The sequence below is a fragment of the Neolamprologus multifasciatus genome, chromosome 5 (assembly GCF_963576455.1).
Source record: "Neolamprologus multifasciatus chromosome 5, fNeoMul1.2, whole genome shotgun sequence".
NCBI classification, from domain to species: Eukaryota; Metazoa; Chordata; class Actinopteri; order Cichliformes; family Cichlidae; genus Neolamprologus; species Neolamprologus multifasciatus.
In genome coordinates this window covers 26365037-26391107 of record NC_140443.1, presented here as the reverse complement: position 1 = coordinate 26391107, position 26071 = coordinate 26365037, and the positions used below count along the sequence as shown (strand labels likewise).

The 26071-nt window shown below is 39.4% G+C and overlaps 6 protein-coding genes and 1 non-coding gene across 14 annotated transcripts in view; 5 read left to right on the top strand and 2 right to left on the bottom strand.

Moving 5' to 3' along the window:
- The window catches only part of LOC146518875 (paxillin-like), a 29663-nt gene extending 25437 nt beyond the window's left edge, over positions 1 to 4226 (top strand). For both annotated transcript variants that reach the window (XM_085159855.1, XM_085159853.1), the window contains 5 exons: positions 92 to 250; positions 934 to 1107; positions 3187 to 3268; positions 3373 to 3521; positions 3616 to 4226. In XM_085159855.1, the coding sequence (XP_085015981.1) occupies positions 92 to 250; positions 934 to 1107; positions 3187 to 3268; positions 3373 to 3521; positions 3616 to 3882 (831 nt within the window). In that variant the 3' untranslated portion in view covers positions 3883 to 4226. The remainder of the gene's footprint in view (positions 1 to 91; positions 251 to 933; positions 1108 to 3186; positions 3269 to 3372; positions 3522 to 3615) is intronic.
- A 947-nt stretch (positions 4227 to 5173) lies between these two features.
- LOC146518874 (uncharacterized) lies at positions 5174 to 9322 on the bottom strand. The gene has a single exon (XM_085159856.1). It carries the CDS (start codon positions 9178 to 9180, stop codon positions 7864 to 7866), a length of 1317 nt encoding a protein of 438 aa, XP_085015982.1. The 5' UTR covers positions 9181 to 9322; the 3' UTR covers positions 5174 to 7863.
- Positions 9323 to 9398: 76 nt separating this feature from the next.
- On the top strand, positions 9399 to 11780 carry rplp0 (ribosomal protein, large, P0). The gene is made up of 8 exons (XM_085159857.1): positions 9399 to 9456; positions 9752 to 9859; positions 9954 to 10129; positions 10384 to 10471; positions 10754 to 10900; positions 11037 to 11222; positions 11300 to 11440; positions 11565 to 11780. Exons 2-8 carry the CDS (start codon positions 9806 to 9808, stop codon positions 11718 to 11720), a joined length of 948 nt encoding a protein of 315 aa, XP_085015983.1. The 5' UTR covers positions 9399 to 9456; positions 9752 to 9805; the 3' UTR covers positions 11721 to 11780.
- LOC146518873 (small nucleolar RNA SNORA63) lies at positions 10544 to 10673 on the top strand. Its single transcript, XR_014874331.1, has one exon. It is a non-coding gene; the product is annotated as a small nucleolar RNA SNORA63 (small nucleolar RNA).
- Positions 11781 to 12513: 733 nt separating the features above from the next.
- On the top strand, positions 12514 to 15230 carry golga7 (golgin A7). Of its 3 annotated transcripts, none has more exons than XM_085159234.1 (6): positions 12514 to 12639; positions 13083 to 13205; positions 13290 to 13442; positions 14234 to 14335; positions 14671 to 14732; positions 14937 to 15230. In XM_085159234.1, the coding sequence occupies exons 1-5, from the start codon at positions 12631 to 12633 to the stop codon at positions 14716 to 14718; spliced, it is 435 nt and encodes a 144-aa protein (XP_085015360.1). In that variant the 5' UTR covers positions 12514 to 12630; the 3' UTR covers positions 14719 to 14732; positions 14937 to 15230. The 3 variants fall into 3 exon arrangements, with proteins under 3 accessions (XP_085015360.1, XP_085015361.1, XP_085015359.1); XM_085159235.1 differs by having other exon boundaries at positions 14900 to 15230; XM_085159233.1 differs by having other exon boundaries at positions 14671 to 15230.
- Positions 15231 to 19647: 4417 nt separating this feature from the next.
- Positions 19648 to 26071, top strand: part of r3hcc1 (R3H domain and coiled-coil containing 1) — a 13808-nt gene continuing 7384 nt past the window's right edge. The window contains exons 1-7 of one of the 5 annotated variants that reach the window (XR_014874057.1): positions 22072 to 22197; positions 22281 to 22857; positions 23010 to 23185; positions 24123 to 24193; positions 24285 to 24380; positions 24474 to 24605; positions 25778 to 25872. Coding sequence is in view for 2 of the 5 variants with exons in the window: in XM_085159229.1 (XP_085015355.1) it covers positions 22169 to 22197; positions 22281 to 22857; positions 23010 to 23185; positions 24123 to 24193; positions 24285 to 24380; positions 24474 to 24583 (1059 nt within the window). In the remaining 3 variants the exon portion in view is untranslated. Of the gene's footprint in view, positions 19751 to 20005; positions 20180 to 22059; positions 22198 to 22280; positions 22858 to 23009; positions 23186 to 23763; positions 23961 to 24122; positions 24194 to 24284; positions 24381 to 24473; positions 25873 to 26071 lie in introns of those variants that run through there. The other 4 variants (XM_085159230.1, XR_014874056.1, XR_014874055.1 and 1 more) reach the window with 4 other exon arrangements.
- loxl2a (lysyl oxidase-like 2a) overlaps positions 25125 to 26071 on the bottom strand; it is a 27821-nt gene continuing 26874 nt past the window's right edge. Inside the window, exon 14 of the mRNA XM_085159226.1 lies at positions 25125 to 25850. Within this exon, the coding sequence (XP_085015352.1) occupies positions 25780 to 25850 (71 nt within the window). The 3' untranslated portion in view covers positions 25125 to 25779. The remainder of the gene's footprint in view (positions 25851 to 26071) is intronic.

The following is a 26071-nucleotide window of genomic DNA, read 5'->3' as shown; positions in this document are numbered from 1 at the left end:
ATTCACTCTCACTAACTCATATTATACTGAGGTTGTTTATTGAAGCATCTGAATGGTGTAATTAAACACTTTGCTTTTCCATCTCTGTCAGATCCATTCACCGGGAATGACTTCTCCCTCTCCTGCCCCCAAACCAGCCAACAAGCTGGACAACATGCTGGGAAGCTTGCAGTCTGACCTCAACAAACTTGGCGTCCAGACAGTGGCTAAAGGGGTCTGCGGTGCTTGTAAGAAACCGATTGCTGGGCAGGTAACAGCACAGAAACATGTAAACATACATGTATGTTGAATGTGGCTCACATACTAAACTTTTAACTTGCCTATTTTTAGACACGTTTGCTCGCAGGCTGTTATTTTTATGCACGAATACCCAGTGGGACTTTGCACACATTAATGCAGTTTTCTGTTGATGTTATGGTGAAGAGAAGATTACACTTTAGATTTATTTGCACAATGAGTGCAGTGTTGGCTCATGTTTCACTTGCCTTCTGGCTGTTGCTTAACCTCAAAGCTGCTTAGTCTATGAATAGCTCACCTTTCATTTAGTTTACAGCCAATAAGTGGGGTAATAAATACAATGTGTGTTTCATTTTACCAAAGTGTAGCTTTAAGCTCAATATAAGTACATGATATCCAGATAAGTTAGTGAATTTCAGCAGCAGCTCTTCCAGAAAAATGATATTTTGCGATACTTTGAATTTACAGAGGCTTAATGTTTTTACAGGATTATAAAGATGTTTTTACTTATGTGAAACAAGATGATTGTAAATATGGTTGTTGTTTCTTTTAAACTTTGAGTTGCAAACATCTGCTGCTGTTTGCAGGATTCCCTTTGCTGCTCTCATGCTCTGCTGCAGAGATTTTCGCTGCTGAGCCAGGTCTTTTCTCCTTGCAGCTCATTAATTTTTCATGCACCGTGTCTCCCCACACCAGGTGGTGACTGCCATGGGCAGAACGTGGCACCCCGAGCACTTCGTGTGCACCCACTGTCAGGACGAGATCGGCTCTAGGAACTTCTTTGAGCGCGATGGGCACCCTTACTGCGAGAAAGATTACCACAACCTGTTTTCACCGCGATGCCACTACTGCAATGGACCCATACTGGATGTTAGTAATGCAAACTTCAGCACAAACACACATATACACATACATGGTTGTACACAGAGACTGGGCAGATAATATTTATTTATTCATAACTTAATGGATGAGGATCTTACTGGAAACAATGTGTTGGAAAGTGCTTTTCTTTCTCAATCACTTACGCTGATAGTCAGGCATATAAATATAGCATGCATGCACAAGGTCCTAGAAGCAAAGTGACTTCTAGTTTCCTTGTGCATGTAGGAAGTAATGCATTATTCTGTAACATATGAACACATTACAAGTTAAGATTACAGATGCTATTCATCCTCCTTCATATCCATTCATAAAGCTGCTGTTGACTGAGTTTGATATAGGCTTGGTTAGTGGTTTAGTGTTTTGTGTTCACTGGTTGGGATCTAACTGAGGTGCACGGTAGGTAGTGGCTTTTGCTAAAACAGTAGAAAGAGAATTTAAAGTGAAATTAGATTTTTGTTGTGTTGCTGGCTGGGTGTTGTGCAGTGACTGAGGCGATAGGAGATGCAGGTCTGTAAAGCTTTCCAAATTGTTGGGCTGCTTCCTTGTTAAACTGCAATGCGTTGTGTGATATATATATTTTTTTAATAGTTAAAAAACTGAATAATAAAATATGCATTTTAAAGATGCCTAATTAGGCAAGCGATGTTAGTATTTTGTTATAAGTATCGGATTGGAGATCTCAAATAACGTCCACAACGCTGATGCACACAGGCGAACTCGCTTTTTTAGTTTCTGTTATGTTCACGGTGACACACTCCCATTAAGGCCTTTTTTTCCCCACCCATTATTCACACTTGCACACGCATCATGCTCAGGGTACTGCAAGGGAAGCAGACAGTGAGCAGTGAACCAGTATAAGTCACTTCTAAGGCTTCCTGACTGATACTTATATAGTGTTTGATGTCTGCAATTCATCCAGCCTTGCTTGCTTCCTTCTCTGTTTTAAGAGTGGTTGAACTTAAAGTCTTCCTTTTTGGTTTCATTATACGTGAAGGGGTAGAATTTTTATCTATGACATGAACACGTAGATAGTGCTGTGGAAAAAAAAAACATATATCAGAGAGAGAGATGGGCACAGGGAGAGAGAGATGTTATCCTCTGTTATGCATCTTTATTTTTAGCTGTTTTATTTGATCATGAGTTGCTCTTTTATTAATTTTAATTCACTTTGGTGATGATCAGTTGCATACATAGTTCTGTGTCCTGCTGTAATATCCTTAATTATCTTTGCATCTGCTTGTAGAGATGATAAATTGCATTTCTTAAGATTGCCTCATTGCACCTCCTGGTGGCAAAGCAGAGAATCACTTCCTAGAAGTTTGTAACAGTGATTTACAGCAAGTAGCTGTCGCTCAGCTGAAACTATGCAGTTATGAACATGTTTAGATTTTTTGTTACATGAACACTGTGGGTGTCCCTCCACCTGAAGCTGTTGGAAAGTGCTTGAAAGGCCTGAGAAGCATGAGCTAAATGTCACCATATTCATCTCTCTGAACTTGCCGGTCCTCTTGCACCTCAGTCACTGATGTCCATTTGCATTATGCTTAATGTGAACTTCCATGAGAATCGGCTGGTTCTTTGTGTGTTTATATTGGCTTAAAGCAGGGATGTCAAACTCATTTTACATTGTAGACCACATATAGCCCACTTTGACCTTAAATGGGTCAGACCAGTGAAACCAATGAAAAATGTGCAAATTATAGAAAAAGTTAGTTAATTTCCCAGATTGTCCTGTAATTATAAAATATAAAGTTTATAAAGTTTTTGCTAATTTACCTTAGACAGCAACTTTCCTATCATTTAATTTTTTTGTCTGTTTAATAATTACTTTGGAGTATGAATGCCAATGGATATGAGCAATCTTTATCAACAGGATGATCTGTAAAACCTATGAAAATACAGGTAAAGGATAAAATCTATGCACTCCTTCACATTTTCTAAAGCCGCACAGTGAGCCGCATACATGTCTTCACTGGGCTGATTCTGGCCCTTGGGCCTTATGTTTGACACCCCTTCCTTAAAGAGGTTGTGAATGTCTAACCATTTACTTTGTCTTTTTGTTGACAGAAAGTAGTGACTGCTTTGGACAAGACTTGGCATCCAGACCACTTCTTCTGCGCTCAGTGTGGAGCCTTTTTTGGACCAGAAGGTACCAGCACACAGTCTTTGGCACGTGTTGAACTAGAATGCTTTCATTATTATTATAAAAAGAAGAGTGCATTGTGAATCGGTGACTCTTTGCTTCTCTTCTAGGTTTCCATGAGAAGGATGGAAAGGCGTACTGCAGAAAGGATTACTTTGATATGTTTGCCCCTAAATGTGGTGGATGTGCCCGTGCCATCCTTGAGAACTACATTTCTGCTCTTAACTCGCTCTGGCACCCTGAATGCTTTGTCTGCAGGGTGAGTCACCGGGTGTATCTGCAGTGTGTTAGAATCAAGAGAAGCTGCTCCACAGAGCACTTTTGTCATTAAAAACATCTGCTGTGTCTTCCAGGAGTGCTTCACGCCATTTATAAATGGCAGCTTCTTTGACCACGACGGCCAGCCATACTGCGAGGCTCACTACCACGAGCGGCGTGGCTCGCTGTGCTCTGGCTGCCAGAAGCCCATCACCGGCCGCTGCATCACAGCCATGGGCAAGAAGTTCCACCCCGAGCACTTTGTGTGCGCCTTCTGCCTCAAGCAGCTTAATAAGGGCACCTTCAAAGAGCAAAATGACAAGCCCTACTGCCACGCCTGCTTTGTTAAGCTCTTCAGTTAGACTCTGTGCCTGTGTGCCAATGTGTGTGTACATGCGTCTACACGTTTAATGTCTAAATGCACATGTGGATGTATGTGCACTTGTATGTCTATGTGCATCTATGAGTCAGTGGTTTTTCAGACAGAAGGCGTTAAGGTGAGAAATGTTTCCTGACTCTTAACTCCTGATACTGGAGGGACTTTCCGGGTTGCCCAACCTCTTAGGTTTGGCCTTTTACACTTTTACTAAAGAGATTTTTAACAGAGCCCAAAGAGATTTTTATTTTGCTCCTGTGCTTGACAGGATAAGGGAAATTGTTTTTTGTTTTTTTTAATTTCCCCTTTTGTTTGTGTGTGTGTGTGTGTGTGTGTGTGTGTGTGTGTGTGTGTGTGTGTGTGTGTGTGTGTGTGTGTGTGTGTGTGTGTGTGTGTGTGTGTGTGTGTGTGTGTGTGTGTGTGTGTGTGTGTGTGTGTGTGTGTGTGTGTGTGTGTGTGTGTGTGTGCGCGCGCGTACATAAGTAAGCATATGAGAATCAAGATAAGAGCCCTGATTTGCAAATGATTTTCTGCCCCCGCTGCGGGACAACATCATGTGGCAGCGAGTCTATGTTGGCTAGTTTAATGCAGATATGTAACAGTTGCTTGATTGCATGGACCACGGAGAGTTGAGTTGCGCAGTTTTAATGTATGTGGAGAGTTGAATACACAGTGCTTGGCTAATGAGTGTTTAAAAAATATGTATTTTTCTAGATTTGGAAACTATTGAGGTGCCATTTAAAATAACTATGAAAACTCCCCATATGTACATAAATATGTATATGGAGCGCATACGTACACTGAGACACACACTGAACCATTTCTCCTTGTTTAAAATATTCGTCCAGTCTCAGCACATGCCAACAGCAGCTCTTGATGAGACTGTCTTCAGGTGCATTTTCTAAGTTGTTCCTCCTGACATGAGTTCTTGTTTTTACTACAGTTTTTCTATAGAAATGAACCCAGGTGTTTTCACAGTTTAAACATAGGTTACTCACATTTCTGCTCACATTTCTAGCGTGATTATTTCCCAATAAAAGTGAAATTAAACATTTCATTTGATTTCACTTATATATTATATTCCAATTATATACATTAGAATATAATCATATTGGATCTGTTTTCGGAACTGGTGCAACCTCGGTGTGTGTGTGTGTGTGCGTGTTCTTTACGTAAACAACGTTCAGATGAAATTGAATTACTACAAAAATAAACATGGGTCAGTGAGGACGGTATAAATAGTTTGGCTGACATTGTGAGAAATTTTATAAAAAAAATTTAATTTATGAGAAAAAAATGCCAAAACAAAGCTGATTTCACTGCTGTTTACCTCCAGTTACCACACGATAAATGAAAGCAAACTTTAATCAACATAAACAATGTCTCATTTACACATTTTCCACATTTTGCTGTTGCTACTAACGTACATTTATCACTGTTTTAAATTGTATTAATAAGGCCGGGGTAAAGATTTAAGATGTGTTTGTCCTTTTTATTTCAATTGCATGCTGACTTCTTATATGTGGAGTTTGATCAGCACCAGCTGCCAGTTGCTGTTACAATCAGAATCTAAATTTGTATACGTGTGAAACGCTCGAGTCTGTGACACAACTGAGTTTTGTCACAGTTTTGATGGAAATTTATATATTTTTGAGCTGCAGAGGCTCGGCCTGATATGCAAAGAGCTGGCTCTGTTGACATGTAGCCTGACAGTAGTTTACCGTGGTCTCATTCCTTCACACACACGCACGCGTATACCAGCTTGGATTCCAGTGTGTCAGGATTTTCTTCAGTATTTTTTTTTTTTCTTATATGAATTGTGATCCTGCTGTCAGAGTGATATTGCTGCAAAGCTCACAGATGGAAGTTTGATGTGAGCGTTAGCTGGACAGAAATCCCAACATAAAACCAAGCCAGGGCCAAGCCTTTAGCATAATTCACTTAATGACTTTTAGCAGCTTTTTTTTTTTTTTTTTTTTTTTTTGAATTGTAGCTTTTTTTGCCACATAAAGATTGTTTTTTTTTTTTCTTTTCTTTTTGACATTAATCTCTATAAATTTAAAACTATTAATACACAGTATCCATATCCAGATTGTTTTTACTTTGAGAAAATATCTCTTGTGCCAAATGTGTCAATGCAATAAGGTCTTATACACTGTGGAGTTCTCAGCCTTTTCCTGTGATTCGACTCCTTTTGGACTGAACTCTGGGAGGGCTTCATCTGCTGTGGTGCATCTTAACCCCAAACTATACACTGTAACAGACAAACCGAGGTGAAGCCTGCTGTACCGAGTCATTCAGCGGACACTGTGGTGTTCACCTGTAGCAGATTGAGAGTACTGGATGTAGCAGGGGCAACGTCGACGTTCGATTACGGGGTTGAGTCTTCAGTTAAAATGAGAATGCCTCATAAAAAGAAAATGAATTCTGCTCGTGTATATTTGTCTTCTTACAGGTATTGCCTTATAGTTTTTGCTTCTTTCAATGAATTCATGAGAGAAATTTAAGCTTTTTACTGTTAATGCAGTTAAATCGACTTTGCTTTTTAAATGGAGACCTTCATGTGATCTTTTCTCTTTGTGGGTGGGGCGTAAGCCTATGTGGGTCCCGATTCTTCTGCAAATAAAATGTTAAATATTTATTTCTGGCCTTGTTTTGTCATTTTTACATTGTGTGCACAGTACTGTGCAAAAGTATTGAGTCACTCTCAATTTTATATTTTGCTTTCAAGGAGTCAGACTGGTGTGTGGTTTTTTGTTTTTTTTTAAGTCTTGTCTAAAGTAGTAGTTCTCCAAGATTTCTGAAGGTCTTTCAGTTTGACTTTGGCCATTGGCTTTTTTCTTCCACTCATTCTCAGTCTACTCCTTGCCTTTGACCATTTTCAGAGGAATGATTTCCTTTTTTTTGTTGTTTGCCAAGCCACTTAACACCAAGCTATGAATCATTCATGGTCCTGGCTCAATAGATAAACTAATGTATCTGTAGGAACCCTCTTGCTGGTCTCATCAGAAATTGTGTCAGTGGAAGGGTGACTGTCAAGAAGCCATTCTTAAAGAAGGGAAATGGCAATTAAATCAGTATTGATCTGATGGAGTGATAAATCCAAATGTTACATTTTTGGTTCAAATAATCAGTATGAACAGAGGTAAGGAAAGAAGTACAACAGTGAGTGTCTACAGCCTTCTGTAAAACATGGTGGAGGCTCGATGATTTGGGGCTGCATTTGGTGTTGGGACTCTTTTCAAAGCTGATGAATTATGAATGCAGAAAAGTACAGCTAGGTTTTGATCCATGCAGTACCATCTGGAAAGTGTCTGATTAGCAACAACAATTTTCAGTATAACAGTGATCCAAAACGGTGTTAATGCAATAAAAGCATGCTTGGATAGTGTCCCATTATGTTGTTTTTTTTTAACTGTTAAAAGTACAAACCCTTGTAAACTGAATTTTCATGTTTCAATGAATTGTCATTTTCCTTGTAACTTGTAAAAAAAAAGAAAGATGAGGGTGGGTTTAAAATTTTGCATAGTGAAGTACATTGTTCAGAATCTCAGGACTGTATTAGAGTTGGACTGTAAATAGAGTGATGCAGAAGAAATTTTAGTCAACATTGTACAAGCACACAGTGCGTATGTCTAACAATTTTTATTTCACATTATCAAAGGGATCATTAGAGTTGGTAGGAAACATTTATGCTGGTTCTACCCTTTCAGCTTACAACCTTAAAATAGGTGCATGTCTGCTGAAATAATAATTAAAAGAAAAAAAAATCTTTAAAAACATTTTAATTAATTCAAACCTTTATAAGAGGTTGATTCCCCTTAATAAGTTAAATAATCCAAGGTATGGCAAGGCATTTTGGATTCCTGAGTTGAAATAAAACTACCTCAAAAAATTCAGTAAACATCAATTATGAGCAAGTCTCCGTGTTCCCACTCTACAAATGAAAAGTTACCAGATCACCAGGTTAATAAATGTGACAAACACAAGGACATGACAGTGCATCTCTCGGGTAAGGAAAGATTCTGATCTGAAGTCTGAACTTGGTGAGAGTTTGAAGCTTGCCAGTGAGCACAGACAGCTGTGGAGTGCTGTCCAGAATCTCCAAGTATCTAAGATGTTGCAGGTGACGAAGCTGCAAGAAATCTTGCTCCGGCACACGTTCATGGCGGATTTTAAGACTTTTGAGCTTTGGAAACAGCCGTGGGATTTCAGCGGTGCGAGTTCCCAGGTGTGAGGGCCAGGTGTCTATATGGAGGTGGAGGAGATTTGGCAGCTGCACCGCTATGGCAGCCATGTCCTTTGAAGTGATTCCTGCAACACACAGTGTGAGACTGGTCACGGTGGCTGGAATGGAGGTGATGTACTTATTAACCGGGGGGCCCTTAACGATGATCAGGGTTGAGAGCTGAGGTAGGTCATGCAACCATGTTTTGAGGCGACAAGGAGACAGTGACCACATTTCTGGAATGTCATGATGTGAGTGCTTGAAGAAGACAGACAGACTTTTCAGGCCAGGCAGGAACTGCAACCCGTGCGCCGGCAATGAAGGATCCATGCAGTCGATGAGCTCCAAACTGGCCAAGGCCAGTGCACCAGCATCCCCTGAGGGACCTGGACTTGGCTTAGGATCACTGTGACGATAGGTACACAATATATGCACACCTGACAAGGAGAGATGCTTCAGTTTAGGCAAGCATTCGAGTGTGGAGTGCAACATCCACATAGTTTCTCCAACGATGCCCACCTGATGACAGATAAGAGAGTCGAGGTTTTTAAACTGGGACAGGACAGAAATGAATTTACTCACTGATGTGGTAGGGAACATAACGCCACACATGCTTAAGTAAGTCAGCTTCTCGGGAAGAAACAATGGGAATCTGGAAATGTCTAACAAAAGATCAGAGCAACTGCTTCTTAAAACCAGACGTCTCATATTTGGGAAGTTCTTCAAGCAGCTGAAACACTCCTGGGAGCTTTGGTCCATTACCACCGTGGTGAGGATAGGAAGGAACAGAGCGAGCTGTTTCCAGTGTTTCACTTTGGTGCTCTTCATCACTGCGCTGGAGACTTTTCTATGACGAAGAGTGTCCCAGAACTTCCTGTTGTATGAGCCGTTTTTAAAATCCAAAACCACTGTCCAGTTTTTCCACAGAGATCGGTGATCGACAATTGTCTTGAAATACTTGCAGGTTGCCCGGACGTTTAACTTTTCTGTCGCTGACAGATACCCAAAGACATTATTCCAGACCTCAGGAGGCAGCTTCGGAGGCTTCTGTGCCATCACTTTGCTCTGCGGGCAGATGTCTAAGCGGGCTCGATAACACCGTCACACTAATGCAGTCCCAGAAATCCTTCAAGTAGAGTGCCATAAACCACGCTTTCTGCACGAAAACTGCCACGGAAGTACTAATAGTGACTTTAAAGTGATTGACACAGAATCCACCCAATAGTTATGAAGGTAACGCCCATAGCTGAGTTGTGATTGGTTATCTTTTTTAATACATATCCCTCCCGTGCCCGTCCTCTTCCTCTTTCTTTCACGCGACCCTACTGTGAGGTACGTCTTTTTCCCTCGCTTGTTAATAAACCGAAATACTCGGTCTTTATAGGATTGGGCCAAATATTAGTTTTGTATTCGTGAGATAAACATTTAAACCACTTAACGGGATATATTTTGTATATTTTAAACATTCAATAGGTGTCATTTAGCCAAGCGAGGCCTGTTAATAGAGCGCTAGGGTAGCTAAGGGTAGCCGGCTAACCTTAACTATCGGCCACATGTCCGGAGTGTAAAGTATTGACCAATTTCGAAAGTGCCGTTAATATCCTTGTTTTTCGTCCTTTATTTGTAGATCCATCCTTGTCTTTAAACCAGCTGTGTAGCGATCCTTGGAAGCACTGCAGAGATGCCCAGGGAAGACAGGGCCACGTGGAAGTCCAACTATTTTTTGAAAATCATCGTGAGTACCTTTTAACATAAATGCACTAGGTCGTTGTTTCTATAGCATGGACACCATAATGAAATGTATGTGACGCACAGTTGTGTATTTACAGCAACTTTTGGATGACTATCCAAAATGCTTCATCGTGGGAGCAGACAATGTGGGCTCCAAGCAGATGCAGACCATCCGTCTGTCCCTGCGTGGGAAGGCTGTGGTGCTGATGGGTAAAAACACCATGATGCGCAAAGCCATCCGTGGCCATCTGGAGAACAATCCTGCACTGGAGAAGTGAGTTTACTGACAACCTTCGTTTTATGATGCATTGAATTATCAGTTTCTGTGTAGCAGGTTAGTTACGGTGCAGCTTGTGTCGTGCTGTATTGTCGTTCCCCCTGCTAAAATTAACCTGTTTCCAGCTATCCCTGTCTGTCTATACCCCTCGGACAGCCAGGGACGCAAGGTCTCAGACATCTGATAACTGCTCATGTTGGTAGAAATGATAATCTGCTTGTGTAATTTAAGTTTATGCTGTGATTTCACAGGCTCCTGCCCCACATTAAGGGTAATGTGGGCTTTGTCTTCACGAAGGAGGATCTGACTGAGATCAGAGACCTGCTGCTGGCCAACAAGGTGAGAGCCCTAGAGAAGAAATTTTTTTCCCTTTAATAAAAAAAGCTTATAGATAATTTAGATCTTGTCAAAGTGCAGGATAAGTTACAATGCAGCTTTTGCAGTACTGCATTGTCGTTCCCCCTGCAAACAGTAAATTGTTTCCTTGCTATACCTGTCTACCTGCATCTTTTGGCTGCCAGGAACGTAAGGTTTCAGACACCATAACCTGAGTAGTTAAGATCTTAAAGATTTGGTTCTAACAGAGTGGTCTATTAAGGGTTACCCTCTCTTGTATCCCAGGTACCTGCAGCTGCTCGTGCTGGAGCCATCGCCCCTTGTGATGTGACAGTGCCGGCCCAGAATACTGGTCTTGGTCCTGAGAAGACCTCTTTCTTCCAGGCTCTGGGTATCACCACCAAAATCTCCAGGGGAACCATTGAAATCTTGGTGAGTTTGATAATTATACTGTTGAAGAAACTGTTTTACACACAGGTATTACTCACAATGCTAATGTGTACTATAAAAGGGTAAGATTTGAAAATCTCTGCATCCACTAATCATTCCGTATGTCTTTGTCCGCCAGAGCGATGTCGGTCTGATCAAGACTGGAGACAAGGTTGGTGCCAGCGAGGCCACACTGCTAAACATGCTGAACATCTCTCCGTTCTCCTATGGACTCATCATCCAGCAGGTTTATGACAATGGCAGTGTTTACAGCCCAGAGGTGCTCGACATCACAGAGGCTTCTCTACATGCCAGGTTCCTGGAGGTGAGAATTGGCTGAAATAATTTGGCATAAGTTGTATCTGAATTTTCAGTTTCTCAAAAGTTATTTTTCCCTCTTAGGGTGTGAGGAATATTGCTAGTGTGTGTCTGGAGATTGGCTACCCCACTTTGGCTTCTGTCCCCCACTCCGTCATCAGTGGCTACAAGAGAGTCCTGGCTGTTGCTGTGGAGACAGACTACTCCTTCCCCCTGGCAGACAAAGTATGGTTTTTACATTTTTCAGACGGCTCTTGCCATTCTCAGTGTTAACACACGATACTTGACTTGGACTTGAAAGTGAAGTTTTGCATTAACAGAGAACTAATGACATCCTTCACCCTCGCAGGTCAAAGCCTTCCTGGCTGACCCATCTGCATTTGCTGTCGCAGCACCTGCAGCAGCTGCTGAGACTGCCGCAGCTCCAGCTGCTGCTAAGGAGGAGGCCAAGGAGGAGTCTGAGGAATCAGATGAGGAGATGGGCTTCGGTTTGTTTGACGAATAAAATACAGCGAACAGAACCACATCTAATAAGAACATGATTCAATAAATAATGCAAGATCCATGTGCTGGTGTCCTCTCTTTGTTAGTACAACTAAAAGGAGATTGTAGTAGTCTTTGTGGTTGAAAATGACACTTTGTAGTTGAAATGGAAAGATATAACAAGGGGAGTGAGTCCTTTTATAAGAACATTTCAAAAGCAAATGAACTGTAGACATGTAGTCATCTCCCAAGTTGAACTGTAAAAGCTCATACATCCAGAATTGGCGCAATGCAGAAATTGAGCACTAATTCCTAACCCGTCTACAACCGGTCCCATATATTTGGAGGCCTCCGGCAACGTCGACTTTCTACCGGAAGCTCATCTGACAACATTTCCTGTTTGGGTGTATCGTATTTCGGAATAAAATGTTTGAGATGTGTCGTTTCATGTTTACATTAGAATTGTTACATTGAGAAAATAGCAACCCCAACGCATTTATTAGTTTGAAACCCCTTAGTGTAAATGTTGTGCGTTCATTTGCATTTCGAGGTTAAAGCTAAATTACTGCCTTGTACATCCGTTTGACAGCATGTCATCTGCAATACGTCTTTAGAATGATTTACTTTTGCCAGTTCCGAAATTCTTGAAATGAAATCTACGCCATTTTCTACAATTTAAAAAAAAAAAAAAAAAAAAAAATATATATATATATATATATATATATATATATATATATATATATATATATGGACTCCAGAGGGTAATGCAATTGTCAAAGCAATAAACTGTTGTTAAAAAATACTGTCGTAACAATTTTCCAGTAAATACTCAAATCTTATTTTATTTTGAAAGCTTTGGGCCGGAAGTTGCATTGCTTTGGCGTGGCTGTAAAGAAATAGACGCGCATCAGCTAGTGGGGCGAACCTCTGCTATGGCTGAGGTAAGCGTTTTTGACTTATTTGATCTGAAAATACTGTGTTAGATGAATCTTTAATCGGATTTACACGTCTGGTGAGATTTGTTGCTTTGGGTTAAAGCTTAGATTGCCATACTTTCTAGCGACGGTATTGGTCGTCAGCGCAAGCTAATATTTTTTAAGCTAACATTAACCCATAACCGAAGCGGGTGTTGGAGTGAAGTGTAGTTTTTGACAATTTCCAACATTATAAATAGTTATTTTCATCATAGGGTAATAAAAAAGCCAGCTGTTACGATGACTGTTTGCTTTTAGGTTATGTAATGTAGTGTGTGTCTGGTTAACGTTGGATATTAGTACTGTTCGGGTAAACAGAGTTTAGGTGTTGTTAGCTTACAACAGATGCTTGCTTTTCCAACCATTCTTGCCATTAAATTAATATGCATTAGAGTAAATTCTTTGTGTAGACCCACAGCTTACAGGACCTCCAGCAACCAGCTGCGTCCTCCAAGGTGTTCATCCAAAGAGACTACAGCTCAGGCACCATATGCAAGTTCCAGACGAAGTTCCCCTCAGAGCTTGAGTCAAGGGTATGTACAGAGTTAACCTCCATGCCATGGTTGTTTCCTCGCTGCTTTAAGTTTATGTTTTTAAAACTGCTCCTGTGGTTTCAGATCGATAAGCAGCAGTTTGAGGAGACCATTCAGACGCTAAACAACCTGTATGCAGAAGCAGAAAAACTCGGGGGGAAGTCCTACCTGGAGGGCTGTCTGGCTTGCCTAACGGCCTACACCATCTTCCTCTGCATGGAAACACATTATGAAAAGGTAAAACAAAAAAGAGTTCACATCAGAGTCTTATGTTATGGGTCACTGTACCTCAAATCATTGTGGAACTTCTGCTGAACCATATATTTGGCTCAAAATTGTATGTTTCAAGGCGTGACAATATGTATATAGTGATTTCTGTGAGATTTTACCTTCATATATCAAATAGAACTATTTGAAAAATGTTCTGTCCACCTTTCAATTTTTGAGGCATGAATATCTCAGAATATTATCTATTAAAATAATGAACGCAAATTTTCATTGGTTCCCCCCTCCCCTTTTTTTTTTCTTTTTTTCTTTTTTAATTTTAGCCTCAAAATTGAACCAGTATGTGTAATTCATGACAGATGTACAAAAATGTTTTGGCTAATTGGCTTGGCTAAAAGAAAAATATTTTGAGGCCAACTGTCTTGGAGTAGTTTTATAAAATAGGTTGTGTTTAAAATGTACTAAGAGGTTTAAAAACTTCACAAGTACAGATGTAATTTTTCTTGTGCATGAAAATAAATTTAGCAACACAATTAAGAGGGCATTAATAGATCGTCTAACGCGAATGGTTTTGCAAGGACAAGAAGTATCTCCAGCACTGGGTAGTCCGATAAAAGACTGTGACCCTAAACGCCTCTAACCCAAACCTATCCCTGATAACTGCCTCTTAGTTTATTTTAAACTTAACCTGAATTAAATGACTTCTCTAGGGCAATGTGCACACTTACAGAGTGACTGTAAAAAAAATAAAATAAAAAAAAAAAGATGGAATGACTCTTACACCGCCCTCTTTCTGTGCTCAGGTGTTAAAGAAGATTGCCAGATACATTAAGGACCAGAATGAGAAGATCTATGCTCCCAGAGGCTTACTGCTGACTGACCCCATAGAGAGAGGCCTCCGAGTTGTATCCTTAATTCAGCTGCATGCTTACTAGAGCTAAGTTATAACTGTTATAACAACAGTCATCATGCCCCACAAACCACCAACCCTTGGTCTGTTTATACCTATATACTCAAACAGCGTATTTCTGTCACTTTGTGAGCACCTCAGTTACACATTAAATCAAATATAAATGTTTATTGACTTTATTGATTTCATTTTATATCTCTACTGTAGTTATGTATGCTTTTGTTCTATACACAAAGGGGGATTATCTTCAGTTACTCTACCCTTTTTTTTTTTTTTTTTTTTTTTTGATCACATAGCACTTTGTATTGGCCTTAACTTGTTCTCTTCAAGGTTGAAATTACCATCTTTGAAGACAGAAGTATTGGCTCTGGAAGATAAAAGAATCCATTCAGGTGCAGCTTTGATAAAGATCTGACTTCGCTCCACTGTGTTGTTCATTCCTATTGTTAAGGAAATCTTTATAATTCAACTGCATAATATAAAATAAGCCAAGACAACACTAGAAATGTGATTTACTTTCAGTTGTAACAGGGTTCTCTCTCTCTATCTATCTATCTAGCTCTCTCTCCCTCTCTCTCTGTTGCTCTACTCTGTAGGTTGAAGACTCCTTATCTGTCTGACAGCACATAATCAGAGTCCCGCTTCACCTAAATGTTGTATAGAATTTTGATCTGATCCTCTTTTTTCCCTGTTATTTATAAGTGCTCTACTTTCTGCCTAACCTTATATGTTTATAAATGTCTTCATGTCTTTTTATACTCATCATGACCTTAGTTGATAAAGACCAGTCTCTTATGAATTGTGCCATTGTGTTAAATGCCATTTTTGATTATGGTAGTTTTGTGTGATTTGACTTGTGTGTTTTATAAAAGACATAAAGTTAAAAGAAACCCTCAAAAAAATTACTGCTGTAGAAACAGGTTGGGATGGAGTTGTTGGTATGGTTTTGGGTAGTTCTTCACACAGTGTGTTTAGCCACATTACGGTTGTTGGCATTGATGATGCAGATGTTCTATCCGTGTATGAATGTCACCTTTTTTCTTGTGCTGGAGCAGATCATGTCTTTTTCACACTTGCATATTGGGATTTGTGAGCTGGAGTTGGGTGACTTCCAAGATAGAGCATGTTTACCTTTTTAATAAGATCACTTCAATAGTAACATGTCCTTCTCCTTCACTAAAATCTTCCTGAATCGTGCTCATCAGCCCTACATGTTTGTCAAATTTCCTGCAATGTTGCAAACAACATCCCCTTGTTCACAATCACCAAACAGTCCGTGATTGCTGTATATGGTGTTCGGACAACTGGTCTACTTTTCTTACAATTATTATGGTTTATCTAAATAAATAATAATTTCCTGAAAACTGTTGGGCTGCTGTTGATTAATTTCAGAGTACGCATTTATTACACATTTAGTTTTTTTCTTTTAAAAGAGAATGAGATGTGATATTTTGTGTTTGACACATTTCACTCACGATGAATATGAAAACTTTTATTTTGAAGTAGTCAGAGCGGAAGTCTTGCTGCGTTGGTCTGACCCAAGTCAACGTTTGTTTCCGGAAGCCAAAGGATACTAGCTATGGAACGCCAGGACTGCCATAATAAATTAATTAAATACACCATTAAATAATTAATTAAATGTGTCAATAATTAATTAAAATGGGAAATAATTAATTAAATAAATAGTTATGACACATGTAATTAATTAATTATTGACACATTTAATTAATTAGTTATGTATTTCACATTTTAATTAATTATTGACACATTTAATTAATTATTGACACATTTAATTAATTATTTATTGACACATTTAATTAATTATTTATGTATTTCACATTTTAATTAATTATTGACACATTTAATTAATTATTTAATGATATATTTATTTATTTCATTTTGGCAGTCCTGGCGCCTGGCTCTCATCATGAAATAATTTTATCTGTCAACCTCACCCATCAAACTCAGGGGGCGGGGTTAACGCTGATCGACTCAAAACCATTGCTTTGGCCTGGTGGCCATTGTTTTTAGCACGCAACAACCAGCATGTGGAAACTAACAGAACTGAACTTTGAAAAACCCTGTTTGTGTGTCACCAAATACAGTTTTAATATTTTTTTAGCCGAGAATGTAGTGGTTTAATCTTCATGTGTCTGGTCGGTTTCTCAAGATACAGCCTCTTTGCAAAAGTGCTTCGATGATTTCGGAGATGTCTGCCCAGTCTCACGACAAAGCGTGGATAGACCCGCTCGCCTCGCAAGCAATCGAGCTGTTATTACCACCGACAAAGCGCAGGCCCCGGTACACAGCTGTAATAATCCCCGCTGACACGGACTTCTTTTACTGAGGTTATATTTATCAGGGTTTTATTTCCTGATGTTCGTATGTGTCCTACGTGTTTCAGTCGCCAATTCTGAATTATAACTAACATTAAAAACATGTTTAAGGAGGAGAGAGAGCAAATAAATTCGATTAACAGCTGATCTTTGGGTTTTTGTTCAGTAATCAGCGTGACCTGTGTATAAACACATAAAAGAGATAACGTTGGTGTTTCCTCATGTAGTAACTGCTGGCTTTAACTGTACAAAGGTTGTTCGAAACTATGACACACATACAGACTTCATGATGTTCGGCTAATATTTTTATTGTGAATATTAATCATGAGGGTAAACTGACCTGTACACCACAGAGCGAGGTCAGCATATCCACGATATCTTCAGCTCTCTGAGTTAACACAGAGTTTCCCAGCTGACTAATCTAACTGTCATCTACGAATAATTCACGGGTCATATCAATATGATTTTACAGAAAAGCATCCTTAATACTGCCAACTATCCCAGAGACGTGAAAATCTACAGCATAAAGAACAAAAAATATAGCAGTCTAACACAACACTGTAACAGAGATGAACCGTCAGTTTGTCGCAGATCAAAGTGGAATGAAAGCGATTGGTTGAACAGGTGTTGTCTGTGTTTTCTGCATTTTCATCAGCGTAAGAGACTCAGCAGTTATAACAGTTATACATTTAATAAATTACCAAATGAACACAAGAAACGAGCAAACCTGTTCCGACAATTTGAGTTTGTGTTCCCTCAGCTGCAGACTGTTTAAATGTTTGAGAGGAAGATTAGATATAAAGCAAACGTCAAACATAGACTCAGTCTGCGTTCACATTTGATATGAGGCCAGGACGGATAATGGCTGTGTCCTGTTTTAAGATCATACATGTAAAATTGTTGTCTGACCTCCGTCGATCCAGCCGCTCAGAGTTAACTGAAGTTAACCTGGATAAATTATAGTTAAGGAGTATCACAGATGACCACGTGAGCTGTGTGACTGTTCACTACTACACTGAAATCAGTAGCTATTACTGAAATACACGTGCTATTTCATAAACTATGATATAAAGTCCTACTAACATGTTTAGTTTTAAAGGACACCTTCCTGCCTTTAGTCTAATTCATTAGCAGTATTAGTTTTCTTCTAACATCCAGAAGTCTGCACCATGTGTTTCATAGTTTGTAACAAACCTTTGACAGTTAAACATAACATGACCGAAAAAGCAAAAAAATAAATAAATGAATAAAAAGAGAGAGAGAGAGAAAAAAAATCACAAATTATATGTTAACCTCATTTATTTTTAGTTAAATAAACTCTAAAAATTCTAACAGATCGCTGGTGCCTAGAATACAGTTGAATAACTATTAAAAAACAGATGATATAATATTTCTGTCCAGGTTGCAGTCTGCATTATGAACATGTAGTTGGAAACTCTGCTCCTCTCGGTGGAAATGCGCCTTCTCTTTCCTCTTTGTATAAAAACATTTTAAAAGTCAGTTTAATCTCAAAATTTACTGTTAAATCCAAAACACACCAGATAAAGAAAAGCGAATGGTTCAGTCTAACACATGTGCCAGTGAACCATTAAACGTCTGTAAAACTGTGCAGTTCTGAAACGTAACTTTAACCTCAGCCAAACCGATTTGCTCAGTTGTAAATAAAACAGCGAAGTAAACGTGACCCGACAGACAGAACCTGAGTGAATTAAGTCCAGCGTTTAACCACTGAGAGCTAAAACTCAGGTGAGGTTTCAACGCTGTGCCGGTGATTGGACATCAGCCGCTGATAAGACATCAGCCACGGATAAAGTGGGTTCGCCTATAAAGTGCTCTGTTGGGAAACAAGCTCCAGCAGCTCTGCGCTCGGGAAAAACTATATTTACTTATCTTGTGCAGAAAAATGTGCTGAGGTTGCGTAATATCGAGCACCGGCTGCCCAGTTAAACTGTGACTATCACCAGGTAACGTGGGCGTGTTTCTTGAATTAGCAGCAGGTGTTAAACAGCTGACAGGTGAGGAGGAGGATGCATGCAGGTAAACTGAGGGCCTGTTGAGCTGATCGCTGGTTTCGTGAGAAAAATGTCAGCTCGTTCTTTATGTTACAGAAGCACAGAGACACAAGACCAGGCGGAAAGAGACGATCGTTCGGTGAAAATGAGAATCTGCGAATGCAACACGTGGAACACGGAGAGTGGAATATGTAAACAAACCGGTTAACGTAACCCCCTCGGTGCACTCTGCATGCTGACTGTTAGCAGAGCTACTGAAATCTCTGAAAACATCTGAGCACCTTTGCAAACATGTTCTATGTTGACAACCTGACCCGACATGTGAAGATTACAGCGCGACATTCGCAGCTAAAACACTGTTAAAAGTGTAGTTGGTGACAGAAAAACGGGGTATTTTAAAACTACACCACCAACATTGCTGCCTGTGATTTGAAATGCATTCTGGGATACCTGGCTGCCCCAAGTCTACACAAGCAATCGATTATCTAGGATCGACCTGTTTTGACTTACTTTGCACGGCAACCAATCAAATGTTAGACAAGCTGCATGGGCAGCGTTAACCCCGCCCCCTGCGTTTGATGGGTGAGGTTGACAGATAAAATTATTTCATGATGAGAGCCAGGCGCCAGGACTGCCAAAATGAAATAAATAAATATATCATTAAATAATTAATTAAATGTGTCAATAATTAATTAAAATGTGAAATACATAAATAATTAATTAAATGTGTCAATAAATAATTAATTAAATGTGTCAATAATTAATTAAATGTGTCAATAATTAATTAAAATGTGAAATACATAAATAATTAATTAAATGTGTCAATAATTAATTAATTACATGTGTCATAACTATTTATTTAATTAATTATTTCCCATTTTAATTAATTATTGACACATTTAATTAATTATTTAATGGTGTATTTAATTAATTCATTATGGCAGTCCTGGCGTTCCATAACTAGCTACCCTGCGACTTTTATTTGTAGGCGCTTTCCCTTGTTCGAGCTCCCCATCGTGCTGAAACTACAACAAATCAACACTGTACGCTTCAGCCTCAGCTGTAAGAGTATTCAATTTAATATTCAGTTATTAACGTAGCTAGAAAGGCGGTTAACATTAGCACCACTAATGCATTAATGTTAAGCAAAGAAAGCTAGCTTTGGTTTAACTTTTAATTGCACATGTAAACACCGAAGATGCAGCTAGTTTTACGTGTTTGTTTGGCATTAGCAAACGCTTAACATTGCCTTGTTCAAGTTATGTTGCTAGCTAGCAGTGGTGATCACTGTCACTTTTCATTTTGATTTTTAATTAGGGCGAGCGAGGAAGTTCACTTCACCCTGTTGTCAGCAGGACCCGGCTTTCTTTCTCCGTCCACCCTGGCGTTCCCCTGTTTCGATGGAGTGTATCTCCCAAAACAAGAAAACAACTTCTTGCATCATGTCCTGGATGAGCTGGAAACATACCAACAGAAAAACAGCCACAACAGGTAAAGTTAAGAAAGATGGAGCAACCCGAGCAGTTTCATCACATGAAGTGAAGTGATCATTTCCTTCTCGGTTATAGTGATTTATTAGTGAACCTGTTTAGTAAACATACACAGGTTAACACTGTGTAAACAAATGGCACATGTGTTGAAACACCGGTTTCCTACATTCTAAAGAAAACAATAGGATAGAAACAGACAGTCATGCCTGATTATCACTGTGCCTTTTGTTTCATTAAGGAGATAATAAATACAGGCACGGGAAATCAAAATATCAGTTCAGAAATTAAAAAAAAAACAATGTAGAAAATACTGGGTATCATATTCATATTCATATTTTCTACCACGGAAGCCAGTGGTCTCGATTTGCTTGAACCTCAATTTTTTAATACATTTTTTAATTCTCTTTACTGAGCTACATTACTGTAACCATTTTCACTCATGCACTTGTGCCAATCTGACCAATCACATTTACTGATAACTGTACTGGCCACAGAAGGGCTGATTTTCCAAATCAAGATTAAACATGTAGCACTTTGGTCAGTGAGACTGGGAAAAAGTTACTGTATTAATAAGTTTGGCCTATTTGAAGCCAAGAAAATAAGTGAGCAAAAAATGCTGAATCTAAGTTAACAGACCTCAATATGAAAACTCTGCCATTGAAACATGGAAGAATCTGATGCATTAAAATCAAGTAGTTTAATAATTCAAGTTTCAAATTCAGTTTTTATTTTTTCAGCTGCAGTCTCAGTGTTGTCTGCCAATCTGAGAATAAATGATAAATATAAAAACAAAATTAAAACGTAGCTTAGTCTATTTGGTTATTTGAAATAAGGTCAAGTACTAATAGGTGCTCTGCTTTACAATCAGATATTGACGCTTATACAGAAATATAATTGTAGTTAGAAAACAATAATTAATTATAACAATAAAAGTCAAGGAATAAAGTTACATATGGGAATCTGTATTCAGTACCGTTGTTCATCGGGGAAACCCAAAGTCATTAGAAAAAGTTTAGACCCTCTTAGTGTCTGTGCACAGAAATCCGAGGGATCTTCCTGGAATGGTGACACTATTTTCCGGAGAACTGATTCTTTCTAAAAGATCTCAGCGTCTGCATGTTCAAACTGTCAAGTAGTGTTTCAATTTAGGGTCATGGGGTGAACTGGAGCTTTATCCACTTCCCACTGGGCGAGGTGCACTGTTGATGTGTTGCCAGTCCAATACATGGGTCGTGCATAGAGACAGACAACTATTTAAACTGAAGGCCAATTTAGAACCATTCATTAACACAGCATGTATACCGTTAGGCTCTGGGTGAAAGCTTAAATACACTTATACAAACACAGAGAGAACATGCATTGGGCATTTTTCCTGTCCTGTCGCCATGCTAGCCCCCCAATCCTGGTGTTTCCAAACAATCTGTGTCCATAGAATTTCCAAAACTCAATTTTAGTGCTCCTGAAATACCAGAATAGTGTGGGAGCTCAGCAGAAAATCAGTTTTAGCCGTTATTATGGGGTTGAACTTTGGTTCATAGAGGCAATATTAAAAAAAGGCACTGCAGCTATGAGAAAAATGTCTTGTCATCATGAAAGCATTATTCTAAGTCCCCAAACTATAATGAGCCTGTTAATGGGTCTAATAAAAACTGTTTAACCAAATATTGAATTGCAAAGTTCTTTCAGACTTTTATATTAACAGTTTACTTTGGAATTTTCTGTGATTGTGTTTAAAATTTATGTTTTGTGTGTTTGTTTATAACACATCTTTAATGTGTACTGTGATTTTTAAGCCTAATCGCTCCAAGAACTATGTGAATAAAAATGCTGTTGTGTTTACTTGATCAAATAATGTCTGCTGCCCTGTGTGTCCCTGTCCAGTGTGCTGCTGTTTCCTCCCTTACCCAGCAGACTGCGATACCTGATTCACAAAACCATAGAAGACCTGCCAGAGCTCACCACCTTCTCAGTAGGGGAGAGCTGGTGCCGTATGGTGGTGGTCTGCCCTTGTGAGCTCAGGTTTGTTGGCCAAAATTTGGTCTGTATGTCTTATGCATGTTGAAAAAGACGTTTATTAACTTTAAGAAAAAATGTTTCTGTAGGAGTGAGGTAGAGGAAGACAGCGACTTGGAGAGCAACAGCAGCTTGTGTGAAGAGCCCCTAAGTATTAGGGAAGAGAGGGAACGCAATATCAAGCCTAAACCTTCAATCCCACCACGAAGCCGAGCACCTAAGAGGCCCGACAAGCCCCTCTACATGCCACGAGCCGCTCGAGAGAGGCTGTCATTACGAAACTCACAAGGCTCCACAGCTGGCTCTGAGTCATTGAGTTCAGCTTGTGTTGATAGAAGCTCTGTCAACAGTTTGTCTGACTCTTGTACTTGTCCTGAATCTACAGAAAACACAAAGCACTCACTATCTAAACAGGAATCATTTCCCAGTGTAGCAGACAGAGTCCCTAAACTGTCTGCAGACAGTTCAGCAATGTGTCCTCAGGAAGAAGAAAAGCTGGTGCTCAGGCTGGATGAAGATGAAGCTCCAGTCTTGGAACAGACTCAGTCCCAGTTTGCTGAACTGACTGTGGAGGAGGATGAGAAGGAGAAGGGCGAGACTGCAAGTGTGTCACGCAGTCTCCAGACAGAAGACACAAGCACAGACAAAGATGGTGTAACTGCAGAGGTCAGTTCTCACAGACTTAATTTCATGGTGTGGATGTATGCATACAGTCTTTTAGTGTTGCTGTACTGTACTTGCTGCCTTTTGGATTAATCTGTGCATTTCAGAAACTTAAATATAATGGTAACATTACATATATGTGTTTCTTATTTTAGATCAAGGCACATCTAAAAGAAGGAGTCTCTGTTGCCATTGAGCACGTCCATAATGACTACTCTATGTATGAGAATGTTTCCATCGACTCAGACGACTTTCGCCACGTGATTGAGATCTATGACTTCCCGGTTATGTTCAAGACCGACGACCTTCTTGATGCTTTCTCAGAGTACAGGTGAGAGATGACACACCTGTTCACTGCTCTGTCCCTTTGTTTCCAGTCATATTTTATTTTACAATGTGGCCCACCTACCAGTGAAAGTTCTCTTTGTGATAGTGTAAAGGAGTTTAATGATACATTTAATCCCTCAGATATTTTAATATTTAAAAAAAAGAAATATAAATTCAACAACACATCTCAGTTTTTCTGCAGAAAAGAAATGCTGCTTTGAGCAAAAAGTGTAAGAAATAAATATGTATGAATGTTACAGAAAAAGTTCTGTTAGCTGTGCAGACGGCCTTTTAATTCAAATGAAATGAAATTAAAATGATCATTTTTGTTACAGAATGTCTTCTTTAAAAACAAAAACAAAACAAAATCCCTTTGAACCTGCTATAAAACCCATAAATGTCCACTGTTGATAGTGAAAAAAACTGGAAAATTCTGTTATTCAATGGTTTGCCTATTAGTTATTTACTTTGGTGTAGTATGAATGGTCATGGATGAGGTCTTTATCAGTGGGAAAAGCTATAAAACATGTGAAAACACAGTTAAATGTCTAAAATTTACGTTCTTCTTCCCATTTTCCAAAGCTGTCCAAGATTGCTAGACCAGATTGGAGTCCTCGGCAGGCTGATCCTCGCCCCCAGACCTTATGTTTGACACCCTTTGTCTAGAGTGTTCTGCTGTGAAACCATATATAATTCATTGTACACAACAAATCTGTCAACGCTTTCAACTGTCACCTTTAATATGAAACATACATGAATTTATATATTCTAAAAATGTCACTGAAAACTGAACCTTAATATGGTACAATTACACAGGTATATATTACTTTAGCTATCTCTAGTTTTCGTTGAAACCGTCTGATGTAAATCCAGAAAATATTTCACCCTCAACCGACTGATGTGGCCACAAAATTGCTTAAAGTGCTCTCTGTCTGCCTCAGTGATGGTGGAATGAAGATCAAGTGGGTGGACAACACACACGCTTTAGGGATTTTTTCCAGCGAGTCAGCAGGTGAGCGCTTTCACTGCACGATGAATGAGATGTTGGGTTTGAGGTTTAAAGCTTATGATGTGAATAAAAAAAGAAATGTGTCTTCTTACAGCACTCCATGCTCTCTCTATCTGCCACCCACTGCTAAAGGCGCGAGCACTGGCTGATGGGAGTAAAAAAGCTCAAGGCAAGGCCATCAGACGAGCAGGTGGGAGATCCATAGCAGTGATATATATATAATGTATAATATGGCGTTTGTTTGTTTTTTAAACAATATGGTTGTTTATGTGCCTCCTTCCAGAGTTCATCCAGCCAGTGAAGGAACGTCCAAGGACAGACTGTGCTGTTGCTAGGCGGATGGTAACCAGAGCCTTGGGCATTCAGGGGCGAGGCAGAGTGCAGCAATATTGAGGAGTGCCAACATCCACTACAGGTGAGCGCGCTAATAACAGCGACAGGTTAGGTTTTAGGTTCCCGCAGCTCACATGTTGGAACTATTTTTATGACACAGAAGCACTTGTTGCTTGTTGAGCATTTCACTTTATTGAAAACATAATGCTTTCCCACATTCATCCATGCATACAAAATAAAAACAGACAGCAACCAACAAGTATCCTTGTAACATGAAGCACACTTGAATTGCCACATTTAGAAAAACAAAATGTACAAAACCACAAAGAGGCATTTTCACATACATGTGTGGTTGTTACAGCACTTCCACAATGTAATCAAATTCCCTGATGGTAATAATTTAACACAACTCAGACACCGATAAAGAAAGGGAGAGGATGTGCAGAACAAGAAGATGAAAATGTGTGTGCGGTGTGAATAAATTAAAAATATTTTCAGAAATGTATGTGTCAAGTATGTGAAAGGCAAAATCCCGGGAGAAGTAAGCTCTTTGCAAGATGTTGGTACATTAAGTGCACGGAGGCTCTAATAGAAATTTTCAGTTTGTTATAATGAATCCCTCTGAGAGCAGGAGTTACTTATCAGACATGCTGTATCCACAGATTGTAGCACATTGCTCTGCAGAGATAATCATAGTCATGTAATGTATTATTATTAAAACTGCTCACAGTTTTGAGTCAGTAATTCCTTTAACTATTTACTGTTGAGGCAAATGTCTCTCGGTTCAGCTGCAAGGCAACAGTACAGGCTGTAGCACCAGATTAAGCACAACACTATTTTCACCCGTTCAAAACAGAGCTCAGTCCAAGATTTGTGGTCTCTCATGTCGTGATTTTTCTTTGGTTTAAAATGTTCTCCCAAACACTGGAAACTTTTACGCAGGCGGCCCTCGTTGGCATGGGTTATTTAACGAGTTACCTGGCTACAATCCTCATGGCATCTCTCCTGGTAAATAAACATCAGATCAAATCTACACTGTACTAACACTTTTTGAACATCTGAATGCAGTTAATGGTTTAGTAAGCAAGCATTTCATTTTCCCATTGAGTCATTGTTTATTGTACCAGATGAGCCCGGAGCTCAACAACAATCCAGCACTGCTCCAAGGAAGCGCATCCGCCCAGGCCCCCCTCTAGTGGTTGTCAAATATTAGTCTGCACTCCCCGTCCACCAATGCTGACCTGTCCTTCTCAGGTCTACCTGTGAGAAAGCTGGTTGGTAAGCAATCCAGGGAACGTTTCCTCCGTTTCTGAACTCAGTGTGCCACCTGTTAAGTCAGACAGGAAGAGGTCAGTGAAGAGATTAGCAACAAAAGCCAAATGTTCTAGTTAAAGATCTCCTCATTAAACCGTTTATAAAGCTCCCGGGTAAACAGATTAATGTTAATTAAAGACAGTAATAATTGCTTTAAAATGGCTAAAAGTGCACCATTTGTTCATGAACGGTGATGTAATGTGATGATAAAGTGATAGCACAGCTATAAAAAAA